At 50.7% G+C, this 19,189-nt stretch overlaps 3 protein-coding genes across 8 annotated transcripts; 1 reads left to right on the top strand and 2 right to left on the bottom strand.

Annotated features, from left to right (window-relative positions):
- Nucleotides 1-523: 523 nt before the first annotated feature.
- Nucleotides 524-3,776, bottom strand: STK16 (serine/threonine kinase 16). 3 transcript variants are annotated; one of them, XM_055397898.2, is made up of 8 exons: nucleotides 3,712-3,776; nucleotides 3,167-3,356; nucleotides 2,426-2,645; nucleotides 2,040-2,173; nucleotides 1,749-1,869; nucleotides 1,530-1,625; nucleotides 1,009-1,130; nucleotides 524-901 (listed from the first exon to the last, which is right to left on the bottom strand). In XM_055397898.2, the coding sequence occupies exons 2-8, from the start codon at nucleotides 3,250-3,252 to the stop codon at nucleotides 763-765; spliced, it is 918 nt and encodes a 305-aa protein (XP_055253873.1). In that variant the 5' UTR covers nucleotides 3,253-3,356; nucleotides 3,712-3,776; the 3' UTR covers nucleotides 524-762. The 3 variants fall into 3 exon arrangements, with proteins under 3 accessions (XP_055253873.1, XP_055253872.1, XP_088701598.1); XM_055397897.2 differs by lacking the exon at nucleotides 3,712-3,776 and adding an exon at nucleotides 3,563-3,703; XM_088845472.1 differs by lacking the exons at nucleotides 2,040-2,173; nucleotides 2,426-2,645; nucleotides 3,712-3,776 and adding an exon at nucleotides 3,563-3,703.
- Nucleotides 3,777-3,849: 73 nt separating this feature from the next.
- GLB1L (galactosidase beta 1 like) lies at nucleotides 3,850-12,423 on the top strand. Its single transcript, XM_055397956.2, has 17 exons — nucleotides 3,850-4,004; nucleotides 5,477-5,603; nucleotides 5,783-5,949; nucleotides 6,200-6,350; nucleotides 6,512-6,572; nucleotides 9,006-9,100; nucleotides 9,199-9,373; nucleotides 9,462-9,520; nucleotides 9,624-9,745; nucleotides 9,856-9,896; nucleotides 10,094-10,212; nucleotides 10,527-10,601; nucleotides 10,701-10,790; nucleotides 10,905-11,018; nucleotides 11,292-11,423; nucleotides 11,784-11,999; nucleotides 12,166-12,423. The coding sequence occupies exons 2-17, from the start codon at nucleotides 5,535-5,537 to the stop codon at nucleotides 12,421-12,423; spliced, it is 1,944 nt and encodes a 647-aa protein (XP_055253931.2). The 5' UTR covers nucleotides 3,850-4,004; nucleotides 5,477-5,534.
- A 114-nt stretch (nucleotides 12,424-12,537) lies between these two features.
- ANKZF1 (ankyrin repeat and zinc finger peptidyl tRNA hydrolase 1) lies at nucleotides 12,538-19,062 on the bottom strand. Of its 4 annotated transcripts, none has more exons than XM_055397950.2 (13): nucleotides 18,473-19,062; nucleotides 17,286-17,398; nucleotides 16,968-17,070; nucleotides 16,652-16,845; nucleotides 16,151-16,263; nucleotides 15,910-16,057; nucleotides 15,401-15,629; nucleotides 15,073-15,219; nucleotides 13,897-14,368; nucleotides 13,625-13,736; nucleotides 13,325-13,492; nucleotides 13,096-13,187; nucleotides 12,538-12,871 (listed from the first exon to the last, which is right to left on the bottom strand). In XM_055397950.2, the coding sequence occupies exons 1-13, from the start codon at nucleotides 18,618-18,620 to the stop codon at nucleotides 12,748-12,750; spliced, it is 2,163 nt and encodes a 720-aa protein (XP_055253925.2). In that variant the 5' UTR covers nucleotides 18,621-19,062; the 3' UTR covers nucleotides 12,538-12,747. The 4 variants fall into 4 exon arrangements, with proteins under 4 accessions (XP_055253925.2, XP_088701570.1, XP_088701574.1 ...); XM_088845444.1 differs by having other exon boundaries at nucleotides 16,628-16,845; XM_088845448.1 differs by having other exon boundaries at nucleotides 15,046-15,219; nucleotides 16,628-16,845.
- Nucleotides 19,063-19,189: the final 127 nt, after the last annotated feature.

Here is a 19,189-nt window from a genome sequence, read left to right on the forward strand (position 1 = left end):
CAGTTGTGTGGTTGTCCCGAAGCTTCCTTAGATGTCTCCACCCAGAAGCCCTTCCTGGAAAACCAGCTGGGCTGCTCTGACTAAGCTACCCAGCCATGGGAATGAAGCAAGAATGACGTGAGGGTGCTTTAAGGGGGCCCTAGGCCCAGTTCTTGGCATAGGAACCAGCTCAGGCCAGAGCCGTTTGAAGTTTTTGACTAAGACAAGGTAGAAGAAGAAGTGCCCACTCCCCCACCAGCCAGATCTAAGGTAGGGACACCGGCCTCCGAAAGTGGAAGGATGGTCGCGCCACTCCTAAGGCTTTGCCAGTCCTTCTTCTCTCCAGGCTCTCCCCAAGAAAAGGCAGCCAGCCTTTGGGCGCCCTGCACCTCCTCTCACTCCAGGAACAACGGGACTAAGATGACACCAAGCTGCTTTCACTTTATTCTTGTTTTATACATTCTCCTGCCCCCAGATTTGGAAGCAGATCATGATGTACGCTCAGCAGTCCTGCTCAGAGCCTTGACTATATTCTATTAGTTCCCTTCTCCCCATCCCCCACCCTCCCCACCCCGACCCAGGCAGGCCTCAATTCCAGTTACTGCTCTTGGGGGTGAGAGAGCAGAATGAGAGACAGAAGACCGAGGAAACTGTTCCAGCCCCCAGCTGCCCCCAGTGCCAAGGGTGTGGTCCAAGTCACGCGGACTGAATGGAAATTCTACTGAGGGAGGGCATTCCTTGCCAAGGCACAGGGGCCATCTTCTCAACGTGGCCACGGTTTGTTCAGATGTGGGTAGTGTGCTCGTCCCGAGCCAGGGGCTGCAGCACCTCCAACTGACTCAGGAGCAGAGGAATGTGAGGGCGCTGCTGGGGGTCCACGGACATCATTGAGGTCAGCAGCTGCCGCAAGGCTGAAGAATGCCTACAGAAGGAGGAGGGGAGGGTGAGGAGGGCGGCCGACCCCTGTACTCTGACCCCTACAAACGGAAGGGAGGAGCCTGAAGTGCCCCTGCTCCTTTCAGAGCTCACCTGGGGCTCTGCGGGATGCTGAGTTGGTTCTGCACAGCAAGGGCCACGCTGTCACCCTTCTGGAACACCATATCATAAGGGCCTTCCCCAAACATCATGGCATATAGCACACAGCCTAGGGACTGAGCGTAACTTGGTTATTCCTTGGAAGGGGACCAATGGAGTCATCTTGCTGTTTCATTCTGTAGTGAAAGGAGACTACAGTGTGCCGACTTCAGTCACGTGACACCACCAGGGCCCCAGAGAAACTGCCAGTTAGCTGCAAGCCTCGGCATCTTGTGCTGAGCCGCTGCCTCCAGCCCTGACATTTAGTTATACTTATCCTGCTCAAAGGGCAAGATTATACCACTTCCTGAGCAACTGAGCACAGTGTCAGTGACAGTTCCCAGGAAGGAAGTTGAGGGGGGATTGGGACATACATGCTTCCTGGGGCCCCCATGCACTGGGAACCGAAGACTCGCTCCTCCAGTTCACAGAGCAGCACTCCTCCCCTCCCACATTCCCACCCACATGCTCCTCACCCAGACATCAGTCCGCTCATCGATGACACAGTGGCTCTGCACAGAAAAGAGCTCCGGGGCCCGGTAGGAGATGGTGCACCGCTGGGCTGCCCAGTCCTGGAACAGTGACCCCAGAGCTCAGAAGCAGGGCACAGGTCTTGGTCATGTGACCAAACTGGGGCATGTACCAGAAGGGGTTGAGGATGGGGAAGAGATGGGCAAAGGAATCTGGAAACTTACCTGGAGGGCCAGAGCCTGGCGGGAGCCCTCCACATGGATGCATGCTTGATTCATGGACCCCAAGTCCATTAGAACCGGCTGCCCCTCATCGCCAAGCAAGATATTGGTGGGTTTCAGGTCCCTGCAGGGAAGTAGAAATGACCCCTAAGCATCCATGAACCAGAAGGCCGGGATCCTAGGGGGGCAAAAGAATCACGGGGACTGTTCCTGGAGAAGAGCACAGAGATCTCTCATTTCTCTTGATGAGGCTCTTCCTTTCTGTCCAGAAAGTACATGGAGCCTCCCACTGACCTGTGGGCATAACCCTTGGCGTGAATAGCCTCAAGGCCTCTGCAGATACCCAGCAGCAGCCGAATGATTTGCTCTTCAGTCAAGAAGTTGCCTTTGTCCTTCAGCTTTTCTATCTCATTCCACAGTGTACCTCTCTGCAAAACAAGTTCCCCCACAGTTGATCTTTTTAGCCTCCGCTCCCTGAGCCTGATTCTTTCCCTATGTCAGAATCCATAGCAATTTCACCACACACCCTACAGCCCCAGGTGGGTTCCTTAAACCCCAAATCTGAAATGCTCAAACCACAACATGACCTCTGCTTCCTAATGTGCTTGACTGCTCATAATAGCCCTTGGCACACATGGCTCTCTGTTGCAACCCCCTCCATAGCCAGGAAACTTTCTGACCTTGAAGAAGGGTAGCAGCAGCCAGGCCTCATGTTTAGTGCCTCGCTCTCTCAGACAATAAGCCACGAGGCGAAGGATGTTGGGGTGATGGAAGAGGCGATGCATGTCTGCTTCTCGTTGGGCCTCCTCCCGGTCCTGCTGCTCATGACACAGGATTCGCTTCAGGGCGTAGAACTGTCCATCATGTAACCCCTCCACTAGGTCCACAAAGCTGAACCCACTGTGGGCCAAAGGGGTCAGTGAAGGACCAAGGTCACCTCCCATACTGCTGGGAGCCAGAGGAATTCCCTGGGGAGAAGTGCGGGGGGAGGAGGGGGTGTCTTTCCCATTTACAAGCAACCCTCCCAAGGTGTGACTCTAGAAAGATTATTAACATAGAGCAAGGGACACAGTCACTTTCTAGGTCTTATGGTCTTAATGCAGGGCTTCAATAAATATTAAATAACAGCCAACCTTTATCAAGTGCTATGAATCAGGCGATAGGGGAGACACTTGATACCAATTATCTCATTTAGTCCTCACAGCCCCACCACTGAAGCACAATTATCTCTAATAAGCAGATAAGGCAATTAAGGCTTATCAAGGCCACACATAAAAAGACCGGTTCCACAATCCACTTTCTTGACCACCAAGGAGCTGGGCTCCGTCCGGTGAATTAGAGGCTCTGTGCCCCTATCCTGTGCTGACTACTGTCTTCAAACACCACAACTCTTGGGACTAAATGATTTCCAAAACACTCACCCCTCCCCCAGTTTATGGATGAAGAGGTAGCGCTTATGGTCAATGGTGATAGTTCCCCGAGAGCAGATGCAAAGCGCGTGGCCCATAGTGTCTCAGTCATCCTCCTCAAGGACGGTCTGAAGCTGCCAAAGAGTTCGTCCAGGTCGAGTGGTCTCTTTCAGGCAAGTTGCTGGGACTCCAGCAGATCATGCTGGAAGGAAAAGAATGGCAGGTCATGGGCGGGGCACAATCCAGAAGACCCCTTAAAGGGCCAACGGGTAGCGCTCAGGCCCAGGTCTCCGAACCTAGAGAAAATAAGCCCTGGCAACGCCCGCTCCAAGAAGGCTGGGGTCAGGTGCCTTAAAAAGCCCCAGGCCCCGTGGCTACTCCCAGGCCACTGCCTCCAACCCAGCCCACCTTCAGGCGGCCCCTCACTCGCACACCCATTGGGCTGCAGAGGCAGGGCACGGGGTAGTTCCAGGGAGACGTGCGAGGCCCGGACCCACCACTTGCCGAGCCCACTCCGAGTCTCGGTCTGGGTGGGCCAGCCAGGACACCTCACTCACCCGGCTTTAGCAGGAGGGAAGCGCCAGGGACCGGAAGCAGTAGTTACGTCATCAGTCCGCGCCGGGTAACGGCCCGCAGTATCCTAGCAACCTCTGAGCACTAGGACGATGTGGGGGCGTGGAGCTGAGAGGCCGGGGGCGGGTTAGGCCTGGGGGAGAACGGGTCCCAGGACCCGGGTGAGGGTTCCACACCTGGCCTGCAGTGGGGGTCAAGACGCAGGCACCTACGTCAAAGGGGAGCAAAGCCGGGCTCGGCCCGAGGCCCCCAGGACCTGCATCTCCCAATGCCAGAGGTAGGAGGCGTCATACCTCCCGTGCACCGGGTGGCCGACTGGGGTCCGGCCCGGAGGTGGATGCTCAGAGGGGGCGGGTGCTGGAAGCCTGCACCCCTTTGCAGCTCTGATCAGTACAACCATGGGGGCTCTGGCCTGTATCCTATTACCGTAGTCTCAGGCTCTTGAACTAGACTAGGGTCTGAATCTTAATAGCCCATTAGCTGTGTCACCTGGACAAGTTATTTAGCCTCTAGGAACCTCACTTTCCCTAACTGTAAAATAGGTGTAAGAGTACCTAAAGTTAAATGCATGAACACTGAGGCCAGACTGCCTCAATCAAATCCCAGCTCTACTAAACTAGTTATGTGACCTTATTAACAGGCTAATATTTCTATTCTTCAATCACCTCATCAGTAAAATGGAGATTAGTATCTACTTCATGGAGTTGTTTGAAGATTAAATGAGAGGTGAAGTGCTTACTATAGCGTTTGATGCCTAGCCCTGAGTAGTGTCCATAAGCAGGAATAACAATCATAACTATTATTATTATCCTGGTCTTCACATTCCAGGCTTGGGACTGTGAAGGCAATGAGTGATGGAAATTCACAAATTCCCAAACCTTGGAACCTTGATGTATCTTGCCTGCTGCTGCTGCTGCTAAGTCGCTTCAGTCGTCTCCAACTCTGTGCGACACCATAGACAGCAGCCCACCAGGCTCCCCGGCCCCTGGTATTCTCCAGGCAAGAACACTGGAGTGGGTCGCCATTTCCTTCTCCAATGTGAAAGTGAAAAGTGAAAGTGAAGTCGCTCAGTCATCTGACTTGTAGCGACCCCATGGACTGCAGCCTACCTCCTCCGTCCATGGGATTTTCTAGGCAAGAGTACTGGAGTGGTTTGCCATTGCCTTCTCCGGTCTCTTGCCTAGGCAGTGGTAAATTGGAAAGGGGCACACATCCAAAGACGATAGGATGGCCTAGATGGTCTCTTTTGTTGAAACAGGACAGGATTCTCTAGGAAGAAGATTCCTCTTGTAACCTGATCCCCACCCCAACTCCCACTCCCCTTTCATATACTGAGACGATATCCTCTGGTTTCCCTTGGGTCTGACCCTGGATCTGACATTCATCAGATTTAACCTGCTGTGTACTGGACCCTGTGATAGCAGCAGAGGACTCAGGATTGACAAGGCTCAGGGGGCTCAGTGTAGCAGAGAACTACTTCTCAATCCTGAGTGAGCTCAGAGCACCCGGAAATCTTGTTAAAATACAAATTCTGATTCTACAGATATGAGGTAGGGTCTGAGATTCTGCATTTCTAACAAGCTCCCAGGTAATGTTGATGAAGCTGGTTCATGAACCAGTAGCAAGATGTAGAGGACTTTACAATCTAGTAGAGTAGCAGGCAGCTGCAGGCTGGAGACAAAGTCCAGGCTAATCGCCTGGCAATTTGTGGTGGTCTCCGCCCACTTGCTCGCTGAGGTTCTCTCCCAGGAATCCGCCACGTGACCGTCGGACCACCGTCTCTGACTGGAAGAGCCCGGAAAGCGCCATGGCTCCCAAGAAACCTCTCTGCCTTCCCTCCCTGCTGCTCCCACTCCTGACGCTGCTGCTGCCCCAGGTAAGATGGGAAAATTGAACCAGCCGCTGGGTGCGGTGAGACAGGGTCAGATCTGGCGGAGGAGAGAGTGAAAGTGAAATAAACAAAATACTGGGAAGGGCTAGTTCCATCTCCTCAGCTCTTGTCAGACGCTGACCCCGGACTCCAGCCCCCTGTGAGCACGGTCTCTCCCCTTACAGGCAGACACTCGGTCGTTCGTAGTGGATCGGGATCATAACAGATTCCTCCTGGACGGGGCCCCGTTCCGCTACGTGTCTGGCAGCCTGCACTACTTTCGGGTACCGCGGGTGCTTTGGGCAGACCGGCTTTTCAAGATGCGAATGAGTGGCCTCAACGTAGTACAGTTGTAAGAAGTGCTCATGAGAGCCATGGAAGGGTGGGATTCACTCCTCCTACCATGCCCTTAAGAAGGGGATCAGGACAGGAAGACTGGCTGGGTATGAGGATTGTAGGTCCAGGGCTTCCCTGCCAAGGGTGGGAAAGGGGAGGGCCAGGACCTCCTTCCCACAGCTTCCTGGAGATTCCTTCAGGCCTGAGCCCCTTGGCCTCCCTGGCTTCTCCCTGTCTTGGGCCCTGTTAATCTCTTCCTTTTTCAGTTATGTGCCCTGGAACTACCATGAGCCAGAGCCTGGGGTCTATAACTTTAATGGCAGCCGTGACCTCTTTGCATTTCTGAAAGAGGCAACTCTAGCGAACCTGTTGGTCATACTGAGACCAGGACCTTACATCTGTGCAGAGTGGGAGATGGTGAGTTAGTTGGAGAAGGGATAGAAGCAAAGCTTCCCATGTGCCCCCAACTTAGGGCCACTTCCCTCACTACCCTCGACTCCCTCCCTTCTTACTTACCCTACTCCACTCTGAGACAACAAAGCCCACTCACTTTTTTGTTGTCTTTATGTTTGTCTCAGGGAGGTCTCCCAGCCTGGTTGCTTCGAAAACCTAAAATTCATCTGAGAACCTCAGATCCAGGTGGGTAGAGAAAAAAGACTGGACTCAGAAAAGAGCAGGCAACAATAAAATGGGTCATTTGGGTACCCAAAACAGAGATCATTCATTCCAATTATTTACTGTTTTAATCATGCCCAACAGGATGCTGGGAACTGGGGGACCAGACAGACTCAGTGTGGAAGACACATTAATTTAAAAAAAAACACCCAAAACCTATATAAGATTATTTTTAAAATACTATACAAGAAAATGGACAAGGAGTTTAAGATAGTGAATAACAGGGCCTCTTTTAGGTAGGAAAGCCAGAAAAGGCTTTTCTGAGATGACATTTCAGTTACTCTAGGAGAGGGAAAGCACTAGTCATATGAAGAGTGAAGTCAGAATGACCAGGTAGACGGAATGGTGTACTTTTCTCGGGGGAGGGCTGTGCTGTGAGTCTTGTGGGATCATGGTTCAGATGAGGGATTGAACCTGGCCCCTTGGCAGTGAAAGCTCAGAGTCCTAACTACTAGACCACAGGGAATTCCCCGGTATGGTGTGTTTTAAGGCCCAGAGGTAGGACAGAACACTGGCATGAGTGAGGCCAGCATGGCTGGAGCACTGCGGGTAAGGGAGAGTAGTATGAGAAATTGGAGCTGTATACGGAGAAGGCAATGGCAAGCCACTCCAGTACTCTTGCCTAGAAAATCCCATGGATGGAGGAGCCTGGTAGGCTGCAGTCCGTGGGGTTGCTAAGGGTCGGACACGACTGAGCGACTTCACTTTCACTTTTCACTTTCACACATTGGAGAAGGAAATGGCGACCCACTCCAGTGTTCTTGCCTGGAGAATCCCAGGGACGGGGGAGCCTGGTGGGCTTCTGTCTATGGGGTCACACAGAGTTGGACACGACTGAAGTGACTTAGCAGCAGCAGCAGCAGCAGTGAGTGTTAATGCAGGACCTTTCAGACCATTGTAAGGGGTTTGCCTTTTATTATAAGCACAGTAGAAAGTCACTTTGAAAGAGTTTAACCAAAATTATCTGATTTGTTTTCAGATTACATTAGCCTGGATGTGGAAAATGGATTGAGGGGAGCAAGGGTAGAGGTGGAGAAACTTAACTGGGAGACTATGATTGTAGTTGAGGGGAGAGAGATGGCTTCTGGTTGTGATAGTGGCAGAAACGCAAGGAAGAGGGCAGAAATGAGCTATAGGTTGGAGATCAAGGTCAACAGGACTCAACTGACAGATTTGATGAGAAAGGGAGTAGTGGCGGAGGGGTGGGAGGACAGTGTGGGTAGGAAGAGGAAAGAAAGGAATCAAGTATCCAGCCAGTCAAGATGGTGGTGCCATTTACTGACTTAGGGAAGACAGAAGACTAGGGGTGGCAAAAGATCAACATTTGGGGGAAAAACAATAGTTCTGGTCATGTTAAATTTTTATCATTCAAGGGATGCGATTTAATGTATGCTTGGATTAAAGGAGGCAGTGCCACCTGGCCCTCCTTTATACAGAACACAAAATGTAAAGGAATTAAATGTTTTAAGAATATAAAGATAGCCTCTAAAACGTTTTTCATTGACTCCACCTTTGAGAGTCTGCTATCTGCTAGGCTTTGTCCTCAAGGACAGGGATACAGCCAATGAACCTGATAAGGTTCCTGCTCACTAGCAGGGGAGACTGACAGGAAACAATTACAGACACAAATGCTTAATGTCTTAAGCACTTGAAAAGGGAGTATGAGGTGATGTGAGAGAGTGTAACAGGGGGAATCTACCCTCATCTAGGATATCAGAGGTTTACTTGGGGAAGTGAAATTTAAGTTGAGACCTGAAGCCTGAGTTGGAGTCGCCTAGGTAAGGAGGCAGAGGTCATGCATGAAGACCCTGAGGGTGAGTCAACAAAAATCACCAACAGGAGTTGAGAATTGAAGGCATGCCACCTCATATAATGATCTTTCATTTGCTGACGAAAATGTCCTGGACTGGCAGTTCCATCAGGGTGCAGGTCAGATATTCTACAATTTTGTGAATTCCCATGCTACTTCATATCTGAGTCTGGTGGGAGCTTGTAATCCCTGGAGTCCATGGGGTCACAAAGAATCAGACGCCACCGAGCACACAGGTACACATGTGCATGCTGCTTCATAGCGATCTCAAGTATATATTATATATGGTTATGTAATAGCTCCATGTGATGTTTTAACATTTTTTTCTGACATTTAAAAAATGAATTCTCAAGAAACACTGCTTTGTTTCCTATGCTCAAATTTCATTGCCATGCAAATATATAAGTGCTTAGGGTTCAGCGTTTCCTCTGACAAGTCACTGCTTCCCAGACAGAGTTATGGACAAGTGGGATGATACACTGTGCTTCCCCGAGTTCAGGCGGCTCTCAAGATGCTAGCCCGATGCTAGGGGTGGGGGCTGAGGGGGTGGCAGCGCCCTAACGAGCAGAGCACTGCCCCTCCTTTAGACTTCCTTGCCGCAGTGGACTCCTGGTTCAAGGTCTTGCTGCCCAGGATATATCCATGGCTCTACCACAATGGGGGCAACATCATTAGCATTCAGGTACCAGTAGAAAGTTGACCGGGTTAGGGGAAGGAGGGGCCAGTGCCCTTAATTTCTCCACCTCAGAGCTGACCTCCACTTTTCCTTTCCCCTGGCAGGTGGAGAATGAATACGGTAGCTACAGAGCCTGCGATGTGAGCTACATGAGGCACCTAGCTGGGCTCTTCCGAGCGCTGCTTGGAGACAAGATCTTGCTCTTCACCACCGATGGGCCTGAAGGACTCAAATGTGGCTCCCTCAAGGGACTCTATACCACTGTAGATTTTGGCCCAGGTCTCCCAAGCAAAGGTTCAGAATGAAGTCTGGGGAAGGGGCACCTGTTTCATGTTGCTTATCTTGTACCTTTGCCTTCTTTCTGCAGCTGACAACATGACCAAGATCTTTGGCCTGCTTCGGAAGTATGAACCCCGCGGGCCCCTGGTGAGGAACCAGAGGGGAGGCCAATCAAAGCAAGAGGCAGCGTGGGGAATGGGTGGCGCTTAGGTCCCATCTTGCTCACAGCTCCTTTCACTTCACGCTCTAGGTGAACTCTGAGTACTACACAGGCTGGCTGGATTACTGGGGCCAGAATCACTCCACACGCTCTGTTCCAGCTGTAACCAAAGGACTAGAGAAAATGCTCAAGTTGGGAGCCAGTGTGAACATGTAACTGGAGGCACTGGGGCCAACGTGAAATCTGTAACTGGGTGTTAGGGATGAAGGTTAAGATGCAATGGGTCAGTTTCTACCTTTCCCCCCACTCTCCCCCACTTCAGGTACATGTTCCATGGAGGTACCAACTTTGGATACTGGAATGGTGAGTCTAGACGGTCTCTGGGGTGGAGGCAGGGAGGCAGCAAGGAATTAAGTCTGAGGAATGTGTGGATTAGGACGTCTAGAAGCTCGATATGGCTACCACCATCTCTTCTGAGAGCAAAATTCTCTGCATGAATTTCTTTGCTTAGTGCCTATCATCTGAAAGATGCATTGAATTAATTAAACTGGTTTGACTAGGTGCTGATGAGAAGGGACGCTTTCTTCCAATTACTACCAGCTATGACTACGATGCACCCATATCCGAAGCAGGAGACCCCACACCCAAGCTTTTTGCTATTCGAAATGTCATCAGCAAGGTGCCCTACCACTTCATTAAGCGCCAAAGGCTTTTACTAATTTAGGGGGAGGGGTGCCCAAATTGTTCGTAAAGGGGTCCCATAAGTCAGTGATCATTGTCTGGACCACAAAACCCTCTGAGCTGCCTATTGCAGCATTTCTCAGTTACTCAGATGGGACTTCCTGGGGAGATACAAATACATACAATATTAGAGAATCTTCTTGACCCCTGAAGCCCTTCCCTGGACCCCCGGTTAAGAACCCTGCACTAGGGTCTTGGAATAGGGTTTCTTTGTTTGCTTTTCCTATGGTTCCTGAGAGAATTTGGGCTCAGTTCCAGGAAGTTCCCTTGGGACCTTTACCTCCCCCCAGCCCCAAGATGACGCTTGGACCTTTGACCCTACACCTGGTAAGCTCCTCCCCATTTTTATCTGATTCTGCCCAGCCTGTCCTGCCCTCTATTCTGAAAGTTCCCTTGTATTCTGATACTTTCCTCTTATTCTAATAGGATGGGAATTTGCTGGATTTCTTAGACTTACTATGCCCCCAGGGGCCCATCCATTCAATCTTGCCAATGACCTTTGAGGCTGTCAACCAGGTAAAGCATACTCCACCAACAGCTATACCAAGGGTCCCCTCAGCTATGCATCTTCCCCACAGGATCCTTTCTTGTCTCTCAGCACATCTTATTTACTCGTTCTTCCACACCTAGGTCCATGGCTATATGTTGTATCGGACCTATCTGACCCATACTGTTTCTGAGCCAACACAACTCTGGGTGCCAAACAATGGAGTTCATGACCGTGCCTACGTGATGGTGGATGGGGTGAGAACCTAATTCCAGGCTACCTTGTGAGCCCATTTCCTTTCCTCCCCAGCAAAGTTTCCAGTATCTACCTTTTCCCACTGCCTGCTCACATTTGCAGAGGATAAGGTGGGATGAGGAAGAGTCTGACAAAGGATAAGGTTCTAGAAGGAACTGACAGAAGGGCTACGTTCTCTTTGCCCTCTAAATAATAGTGTCCTAATGTAGCTTCCTGGGTGGTGGCCACAAGCTAGGTGCTGAGCCGCTTCCTTTCACAGATACTCTCATCCACAGGTGTTTCAGGGTGTTTTGGAACGAAACATGAAACATAACCTATTTTTGATGGGGAAAATAGGGGCCAAACTGGATGTCCTGCTGGAGAACATGGGGAGGCTCAGTTTTGGGTCTAACAGCAGTGACTTCAAGGTGAGCTAGCTTTGCCCACTCCCTCGCCCCCATCCTCTTCTTTACTGAACTCCCTAAAAAGATAAGGGCCTAAAGGAAGAGCTACAGCCTGGCATCACCGACTCTGTGGACATGAGTTTGAGTGTACTCCGGGAGTTGGTGATGGACAGGGAGGCCTGGCGTGCTGTGATTCATGGGGTCGCGGAGAGTCGGACACGACTGAGCGACTGAACTGAACTGAACAGCCTTAGGGCTTAGAGAGCAAAGCAGCAGCTGGTGGGGGATCTGGACATGGCCACTAGGTGCATCCCAGGGCTTGTGTAGCAGTAGTCTGGCCTTAGAACTTAGTGAATGATGAATTTTCATTTGCCTTCTTCACAGGGCCTGTTACAGCCTCCAATTCTGGGGCAGACAATCCTTACCCAGTGGCTGATGTTCCCCCTGAAAGTTGATAATCTTGTCAAATGGTGGTTTCCCATCCAGCCACTGAAAAGCTCACATCCTCAGACCCCCTCAGGCCCCACCTTCTACTCTACCACCTTCCCAATTTTACACTCAGGCGGGGACACATTTCTGTTTCTCCCTGGATGGACGAAGGTATTGCTGATGGTGGGGGTGGAGTGAGGGGTAGGGTGGTCAGAGGGGAAACCCATGGAAGAAGGGCGAGCAGATTATTCCTCTGATTAAGAAGCCCCCCACCCCCTGGCAAGGGGATAATTCTACCCCTCTGAGAGCTGATCCTTTCTTTTCCTCTACTCCCCAGGGCCAAGTATGGATCAACGGGTTTAACTTGGGCCGCTACTGGACAAAGCGGGGGCCACAGCAGACCCTCTATGTGCCAAGACCCCTGCTGTTTCCTAGGGGAGCCCACAACAGAATCACGTTGCTGGAGCTAGAAAACGTGCCTCCTCAGCCCCAAATCCAGTTCCTGGATAGGCCCATCCTCAATAGCACCAAGCACAGGACATACGTCTATTCCCTCTCAAGTGCCTCTGAACCAATGGAGTTAAGTGGGCACTGAAAGAAAGGTAATCCTTGGACCTGGGACAAGCACAGTGGGCAGGATCCCTTTGTGCTAGCCATGGTGACCATCCGGAAACAAAGGCCGCAGGCCTGAATGGAAGTACGAGTGCAGTTTCCTTGCCAAACTTTATTGTGATTAAAGTTCCAGAGACAGTACCAGCTCCACACACCTCTGTGGCCCTGTCTTTGCCCTGGTTCCTGAATGTCCTTCACCCTAATCTTCCAAACACTCTCTGGTTTTATGGGGGAAGAAGCAACCTAGGGCCAGTGGGAATGTGCCCTCTCAGGGCCTAGCACTGGCCCCAGGTGGAGCTGTAAGAGATCAGGAAGAGGGCTTCCCAGCCCGACAGCGATGATCCCGGAGGCAGCGTGTGGAGCAGAAAGAGAAGTCAAGGTAGTGAAAAGGAACAAGGCCTTGGAGAGACATCCCACAACTCCAGCAGCGTCTGAATAAGAGGGAGACAATGGCTGGAGAGGGATCCCAGAAACGTTCCAATCCAAGCCTTTCCCACGCACCCTCCTGTCACTTCTGTTTTTATTCCAGAGGTTCCCAAAACATCTCAAATCCCCTCAGCAGCCTTTCTGAACACAGAGCAGCACTTGCTCTACTTGTCCAGAATGGCCCTGCCCACATCACAGCCCAACCCCCACACCTGCCTCCTCCACATACGGAATATTGCTGACGGTGATGGCAGGGTCCGGGGTCTGAGGGTTGGAGGCTCCCAGCTGGGCAGCTAGTCTGCGCTCTGCAGCCAGAGCTCTCTGAGGGGAAGAGAAGCTGTGTTAAGCACAAGGCCTCAATGGTGAAGAGAGTGTCCAAGAAGTGACGGCTGCACACTGGGGAAGGGATCAGACCTCTGGGGAAGTGTTGCTGTGGAAGGAAGAACTCCCAGCCTCACCTTCTCCCGGTCGCTGAGGGCAGCAAATCGCTGCTGCTCTTCTTGCTCCTGCTTCTCCTGCTCCTGCCTCTTCCGCTGCTGTTCCTCCCGGTGCCGCCGGGCTGCCTTCTGCTCCCTTCTCCGAGTGGCCTGCCGTGCCTCCATTTCTGCTGTTAGCGGCCCCGGCACCTGGAGGATTTCCGGGAAAGCATAAGGTAAACATCTGTACAAACTATCCTTGATAAGACTGTAGAAGAGTAGAAAAGATCTAGCCAGCATCTCTGATGCCTTCCCACTCTGCTGCTTCCTTCTTCAGCTGACCTGAGCTTTGCTGTAATCATAAGCATCTGGATTCTTCTCCATGAACCTCCGGAACTCATTGCGTGTCGATCTGTCAGCTGCAACTGTATACGGTGGCCGAGCTCGGGAATCCCTAAGTGCAAAAACCCCCAAAACAGGTTCAGTTTGCCTGCTGCACCTCCCAACGTCACCCAAGCAGACCAAGGGAAATATTGTCAATTAGGCAAGGTCAAGATTAGAGTCCAGATCATCCTCTGTACCCTAGCGGGGATCGGCATGAGGACCTCACTTACTGCACAGTGGGGTCCGCACCTGCCTCCAGCAGCAGGCGAACCACTGAGCCTCTCCCAGCTGCGGCTGCTGCGTGCAGGAGAGTGAAGCCACCGGAGCCCAAGGGGGCACTGAGCAGAGGCAGAACTCCGGGGTCTAGGGGGCTGGCAGTGAGCCGGTTCTTCAGCATCCCCACATCTCCAGCTCGGCAGGCAGCTAGAAGCACATCCCAGAGCTCCGACTGACCAGGGGACGTGGCCTCATCCCAGGGAGGCCCCAAAGGGGCTGACCCTGAAAGGGCCTCATCTTCCTTTGGTTGCTGGGAAAGAGTCATTTGTGCCCCAGACTCCAGGTCTTGCTTTCTCTCCCTCTTATTCCTGTTTCTCCTCCTTTGCTTGGGAAATACCTCAAACTCACGAAGATCCAGTGTTCCCAGTGTCACCTTTACTAACTCCAACTCTACCTGGGAGTCATCCTCTCCCTCTGACTCTGATCCTAGGGGAAAAATGTTGCTATGTTAGATCCATCTAAGGAATAAGCAGAGGGTAGAAAGGTGTGGGCTGCCCCAGATGCCTAAGAATGTACATAGATAATCCAGATCACTTGAAATAAAATTGTTTGTATTTTGTCACCCAAGATAAAGTAGCATATCAAGAGCTGAAGCCATTAGTATCATATGAAGAAATGAGGCTCACAGCCCCAATAAGGACAGGCCTAGAAGAAGCTATTCAGGGACGAGAGTCCCTGGACATTCCCATGACAGCCTTAGGGTAGTCAGAACAGAGGAGCACGGAGCAGTTGACAACCACGCAGGCGATAGTCTGCAGCATGGGAAACAACCTCCCCTTGGATGCTCCAAACCAGTGCATCCAAGAAGGCGAGTAAATTATGTTAAGATCCACACAACACATGTCCAAGCATCGACTTCATGCTAAGACTTCTAAGAACTAGAGATACATCAGTGAACAAAAAATAAGAGATTTGGAAAAATCACAAAACATTTCAGTAATTGCTACCACGTACTGAACAGATGTGTCTGTGTGTGTGAGAGGTGGGGCAGGGTGGTGGGAGTACGTAAGGGCTTACCTATAAATAGGGAAGTGGGTAAAGTTATGACAGTAGGAGATTTACCACTGCATTTCTAGGACAGACTCCCCCCACCAGAGAGAGACCTGACAATTGCCAGATGGTGTGCAAACCCTGTTTGGGAGCTTCCTCATTCTGCCCGAGTGCCTCATTTTCATCACTGGGGACCTTTCTTTCTTCCTCAATAACCTTCCTTTCTTTCATTCTCTTCCTGTGTGTCTGAGGTAAATCCAACCTGCTTGTCTCCCGGGGGTCTTCGCCTGCCATAAAACAAAAGACGGTTCTTAAATTTAGTTGAGAAGAAGCCAGCTCAGGTTTCTGTTAATGAAAATATCATCAGTCTGCAGTCCAAGGGCTAGAAAACCATCTGGATGCACAAATGAGAACCCGAGGCTTGGGTGGAATATTTAGGGAGCATGGGAATCTAGAAAGAAAGCTCACCATGGACGTATAACGTGGTCAGCTTATGGAGTACACGCTGTAGCTCTCGGAAGGTGGGTCTTCGGGTAGCGAGGGGGATATCCCAAAGTCGGGGATCTCCCCGGTGCAGGGGAGCCTCACGGCCCCCGAAGAACAAGGACCGGCCAGAGCGGGGGGCACGCAGCAGTATCGTCCCAGCCTCCTCCAGTGCCTTAGCCCAGTCTGGCCCTGCCAGCAGGTCACGAACTTCCTAGAGAAGACAGTAACTCAGCTCTGTAATTCTTCACTTGCTACTGTTAAACCTCCAACCAAAAACCGACCCACAGATGATGTATAGATGACATGTAGCGAATGCGGAGTAGAGAATGAGAGGATTAAGACTCTTGGGCATCCACCCCATTCTACCTTCATCTACCCAGAAAGAACAAAGACAGGGGACACAGGAGCCAGCCCCCCTGCTGTACCATTTAATCAGTCAAGAGGAGAGAAGTGGGGATCAGAGGCACACCAGACCTGGACACATAACTCACCTTATAGAGTGCAGCTTCATTGTAGCGCCTCAGACTGGCCCCAGCAGAGTGAGCAGCTGCACCCCGGGCATCCCGAAGCCCCTGGGCTGTGCCCCGCTTGGCCCGCACTGTGTAGCGGTGAAAGGTTTTGTGTGTCAACACTTCTCGTCTGTAGACAGCACAGACTCAGTACTGGAAATCAGATGGTACTCCCAGACTAATAGGATCCATTCCATCCTTGCCCCATGCAGTACCCTCTCACCCCTGGAAAATGGCACCAGCAAAGTGCCCAGCAGCAGCCATGAGCACCACACAGTCCCTGGGACCTCCACTCTGCAGGTTCTGAAGCAGCATTTCTGGTTCTTCAAGGGGCACCTGGAGACACAGGAGCAGCACAAACATTTCTGTGGCACTTACTGAGAGTAAGAAACAAGTGCCAGTGCTACGTGATTCACAGGCACCATCTCTTTTGATACAACAGCTCCATGCTTGTCTCCATTTTACAAATAAAATTGGAGGCTTGCAGAGGTAGTCAAGATCAAGTAGGAGAGCCACAATTCCAACCTAGATCCGTCTATTTCCAAACTGAATTCCACTACACTTGACCCTTCTAAGATTCAGGCCAGTTCAAGACTGTGCCATCAAGTGTGACACCCACCCTGAACAGGAAGGAAGGGAAGAAGAAACAGACTGTGCTGAGGGGAAATCTAGACTGACTGTACAGAAGGCTGAGGCTGACCACACAATGTGTGCTGGCACTTGCCTGGCGAGGGCCTAGGACACAGCGATAGGCATAAAGAAACTGGCCCTGGGCATTTTGGAAAAGAACCCGATGCGGGTGGAAGCCTCGGGGTCGCGCAGGCTTCTCAAAGTCAGCCCTCTCCTCATCCAGTATCTGCAGGTCCTCCTCACTGTCTGAGTCTGAGTCTTCTGATCCTGAGATGCTGGAAAGATCGCCTGAGAACAACGAAAGATAGGAAAGCTTGGTGCCCCATCTTTGACCTTTCTTCAAGCTCTTCAACTAGGGTCTTTCTCCATCCCCATGACTGATTCGCACATGCTCTCCCACCAGTCATCACCTGTGGAACTCTGCTTTTCAAAGTCCAGGGCAGACAGGAGAGGCTTGTCCTTGAGACGCTGCTTTAGGTTAAACCGATGCCAGTCAAGCTTGTAATGTTCCCTCTGGTACGAGGCAAAGAGGGAAGAACAATGTGGAAATGTGCCTGACCCAGTCTTTTATGGTACCCAAGACCTAAAAACGAACTCCACGAAGTATTACCAGGTAATACTAACTTCCTTAGTTAAAATGTAGACCTTCATTAAAGACAAATTTCTATCTCTTTTCCCCAACCATGACATTTTTGCTTCCACATTTAGCTCTGCACCTGGTCTTTTACCTGTTCCTGGTGGTTCCGGAAGACCTGGTCACAGGTTGAACAAAACAACTTCTCTGAAATATCCAGAGGACCCTGGAGTGGTCTTCTTTCTGGGCTCATTCGCTCCTCTGAACCTAAATAAGGGGAGGGTAAACAGAGGTAGAAAGGGGGCCCAAATCCATACTATCTAGGATTACATTCAGTGTCTGATACACAAAGCAGAAGATACAAATGAAAGAGATGACATGTCATTGCCTTCAAGGAATTTAATAATCTAGTAATCATGAAATAAATGACACAGCAATCACTTTATAGAATAAATATGCTTCTGAAAAGATATGCATAGGATGAATATAAACACTATCTAAATTAACAACAGATTGTTTAGAGGAATCCTGAAAGTGAAAGTGTTACTCACTCAGTAGTGTCTGACTCTTGAAATCGCATGGACTGTAGCCCACCCAGGCTCCTCTGTCCATGAAATTCTCCAAGCAAGAACACTGAAGTGGGTTGCCATGCCCTTCTCCAGATCTTCCCAACCCAGGGATTGAACCTGAGTCTCCCACATTGCAGGCAGATTCTTTACCATCTGAGCCACCAGTGAATGGTTTCTGGTAAGGTTAAGATTATTTTTAAACTGTGCAAATAACTCTTCCCCAATACCATCTTTTTAGCTTATATTTCCAATTACAGTGTGCAGCTGGGTTTTTTTTTTTAAAAAGTACAAGAAAACAGTCAAACTAAAGTAGTATGAAACCAACAGTAAGTTGTTCTATATTCAGCAAGAAGGAATGATTTGATTGGAATAGTGAAATTTGGGTGATATCAAGGAATGGTGAAGTGTTTTTGCAGGCAGTGGTGTTAATGTGATGAGGCATAAGCAATGGCAAGAGATTTGCTTGGAGATAATTGAGGAGCCTGTTGTAGAAATCCAGCAATCTACTGAATTTTTTTTTTTAATCAGAGAACATGTACAAATGTTGCCTTAAATTCATAACAGTTAAGAAAAACATACACAAACTTCAGCGTAAAAGTAAAAAACAAACACTCTGCAGTTGGGAGCTGATAAATTTTATCCAGTGGAAGGAGATGTCAACAAGAGCTCCTAAGCTGGGAAACACCAATAAGAATGTGTTCCCTGGAAGAGCAATAAGCTCCAAAGTGTCCTGTCATCTCTCTCACGGGTCCATCCACACCTTCCCAGGTACCTGAACAGGAAGTCGGCAGAGACTGGGCCACGGCCTCCTCGGGAAAGTGGCTCACCAGGCTCAGGCCCTGAAGGACCGGAGCATCCGTGCTGAGGTCAAACAGGGAGAATGAAACAGGAGCCTGGGCTGCAGCTGGAGCCGGCGACATGGCTGAGCAGAAATTTACTTAGAAACAGCTGCTGGAGCAGAAAGGTGGTTAAGAAACGAGCTTCCCAAAGCAAGGTTCTATGCCGCGTCCCCAGTCAGCGTGACTTCGTTTCTCCCACTCCGCAAGGCACCACGGCCACTCACCCGGGTACCAGGGTTGGGCCCAAGGTTCATACGTGATCCCAGCCCGCTTTCTCAAATCCCCAGTCTCGGACCACACAAGAGTGAAATGGGCGCGAATTCAGCAACCAAATCGACTCTAGCAGAGTTAAAAATCACCGAGGTCCCTTAAGCAACCTCTCCTCTTTCTCCGTATGGTGAGTTCCAGCAGTGACTACACCACGTGGACTCGCCCCCGCCCGCAGAAGCTGCACTTAAGGTCAGAGGGAGCGGAGAGGCACGGGATATCTACAGTTCGAAGCCCGGATTTTTGCAACACCGTAACAAACTCGTCACTACGGAGTGGCGAAGAGGACAAAAGGCGTTGCCTGCATCTGAGCCCCGCCCCACATAGAGCGCACAATTGGTTCCCTGACTCCCAGGGCCCGCCTCTAGCCTTTAGTCCCGCCT

Source organism: Moschus berezovskii, chromosome 2, assembly GCF_049115385.1.
Source record: "Moschus berezovskii isolate FMDL1 chromosome 2, NW_MosBer_1.0, whole genome shotgun sequence".
NCBI classification, from domain to species: Eukaryota; Metazoa; Chordata; class Mammalia; order Artiodactyla; family Moschidae; genus Moschus; species Moschus berezovskii.

Excerpts from the sequence above, each read along its gene's own strand:
- STK16 (XM_055397898.2), bottom strand. The coding sequence starts at position 3,252 with ATGGGCCACGCGCTTTGCATCTGCTCTCGGGGAACTATCACCATTGAC. Across the intron at positions 1,626-1,748 it reads GCCAGGCTCTGGCCCTCCAG|GACTGGGCAGCCCAGCGGTG; the intron begins GTAAGTTTCCAG and ends TCACTGTTCCAG. Across the intron at positions 1,131-1,529 it reads ATGAGCGGACTGATGTCTGG|TCCCTAGGCTGTGTGCTATA; the intron begins GTGAGGAGCATG and ends AGTTACGCTCAG.
- GLB1L (XM_055397956.2), top strand. The coding sequence starts at position 5,535 with ATGGCTCCCAAGAAACCTCTCTGCCTTCCCTCCCTGCTGCTCCCACTC. Across the intron at positions 9,374-9,461 it reads CACTGTAGATTTTGGCCCAG|CTGACAACATGACCAAGATC; the intron begins GTCTCCCAAGCA and ends TTCTTTCTGCAG. Across the intron at positions 12,000-12,165 it reads TTCTCCCTGGATGGACGAAG|GGCCAAGTATGGATCAACGG; the intron begins GTATTGCTGATG and ends TCTACTCCCCAG.
- ANKZF1 (XM_088845448.1), bottom strand. The coding sequence starts at position 18,620 with ATGTCGCCGGCTCCAGCTGCAGCCCAGGCTCCTGTTTCATTCTCCCTG. Across the intron at positions 16,264-16,627 it reads GTGCCAGCACACATTGTGTG|GTGCCCCTTGAAGAACCAGA; the intron begins GTCAGCCTCAGC and ends CTGTGTCTCCAG. Across the intron at positions 13,737-13,896 it reads GGTGCGGACCCCACTGTGCA|GGATTCCCGAGCTCGGCCAC; the intron begins GTAAGTGAGGTC and ends TTTTGCACTTAG.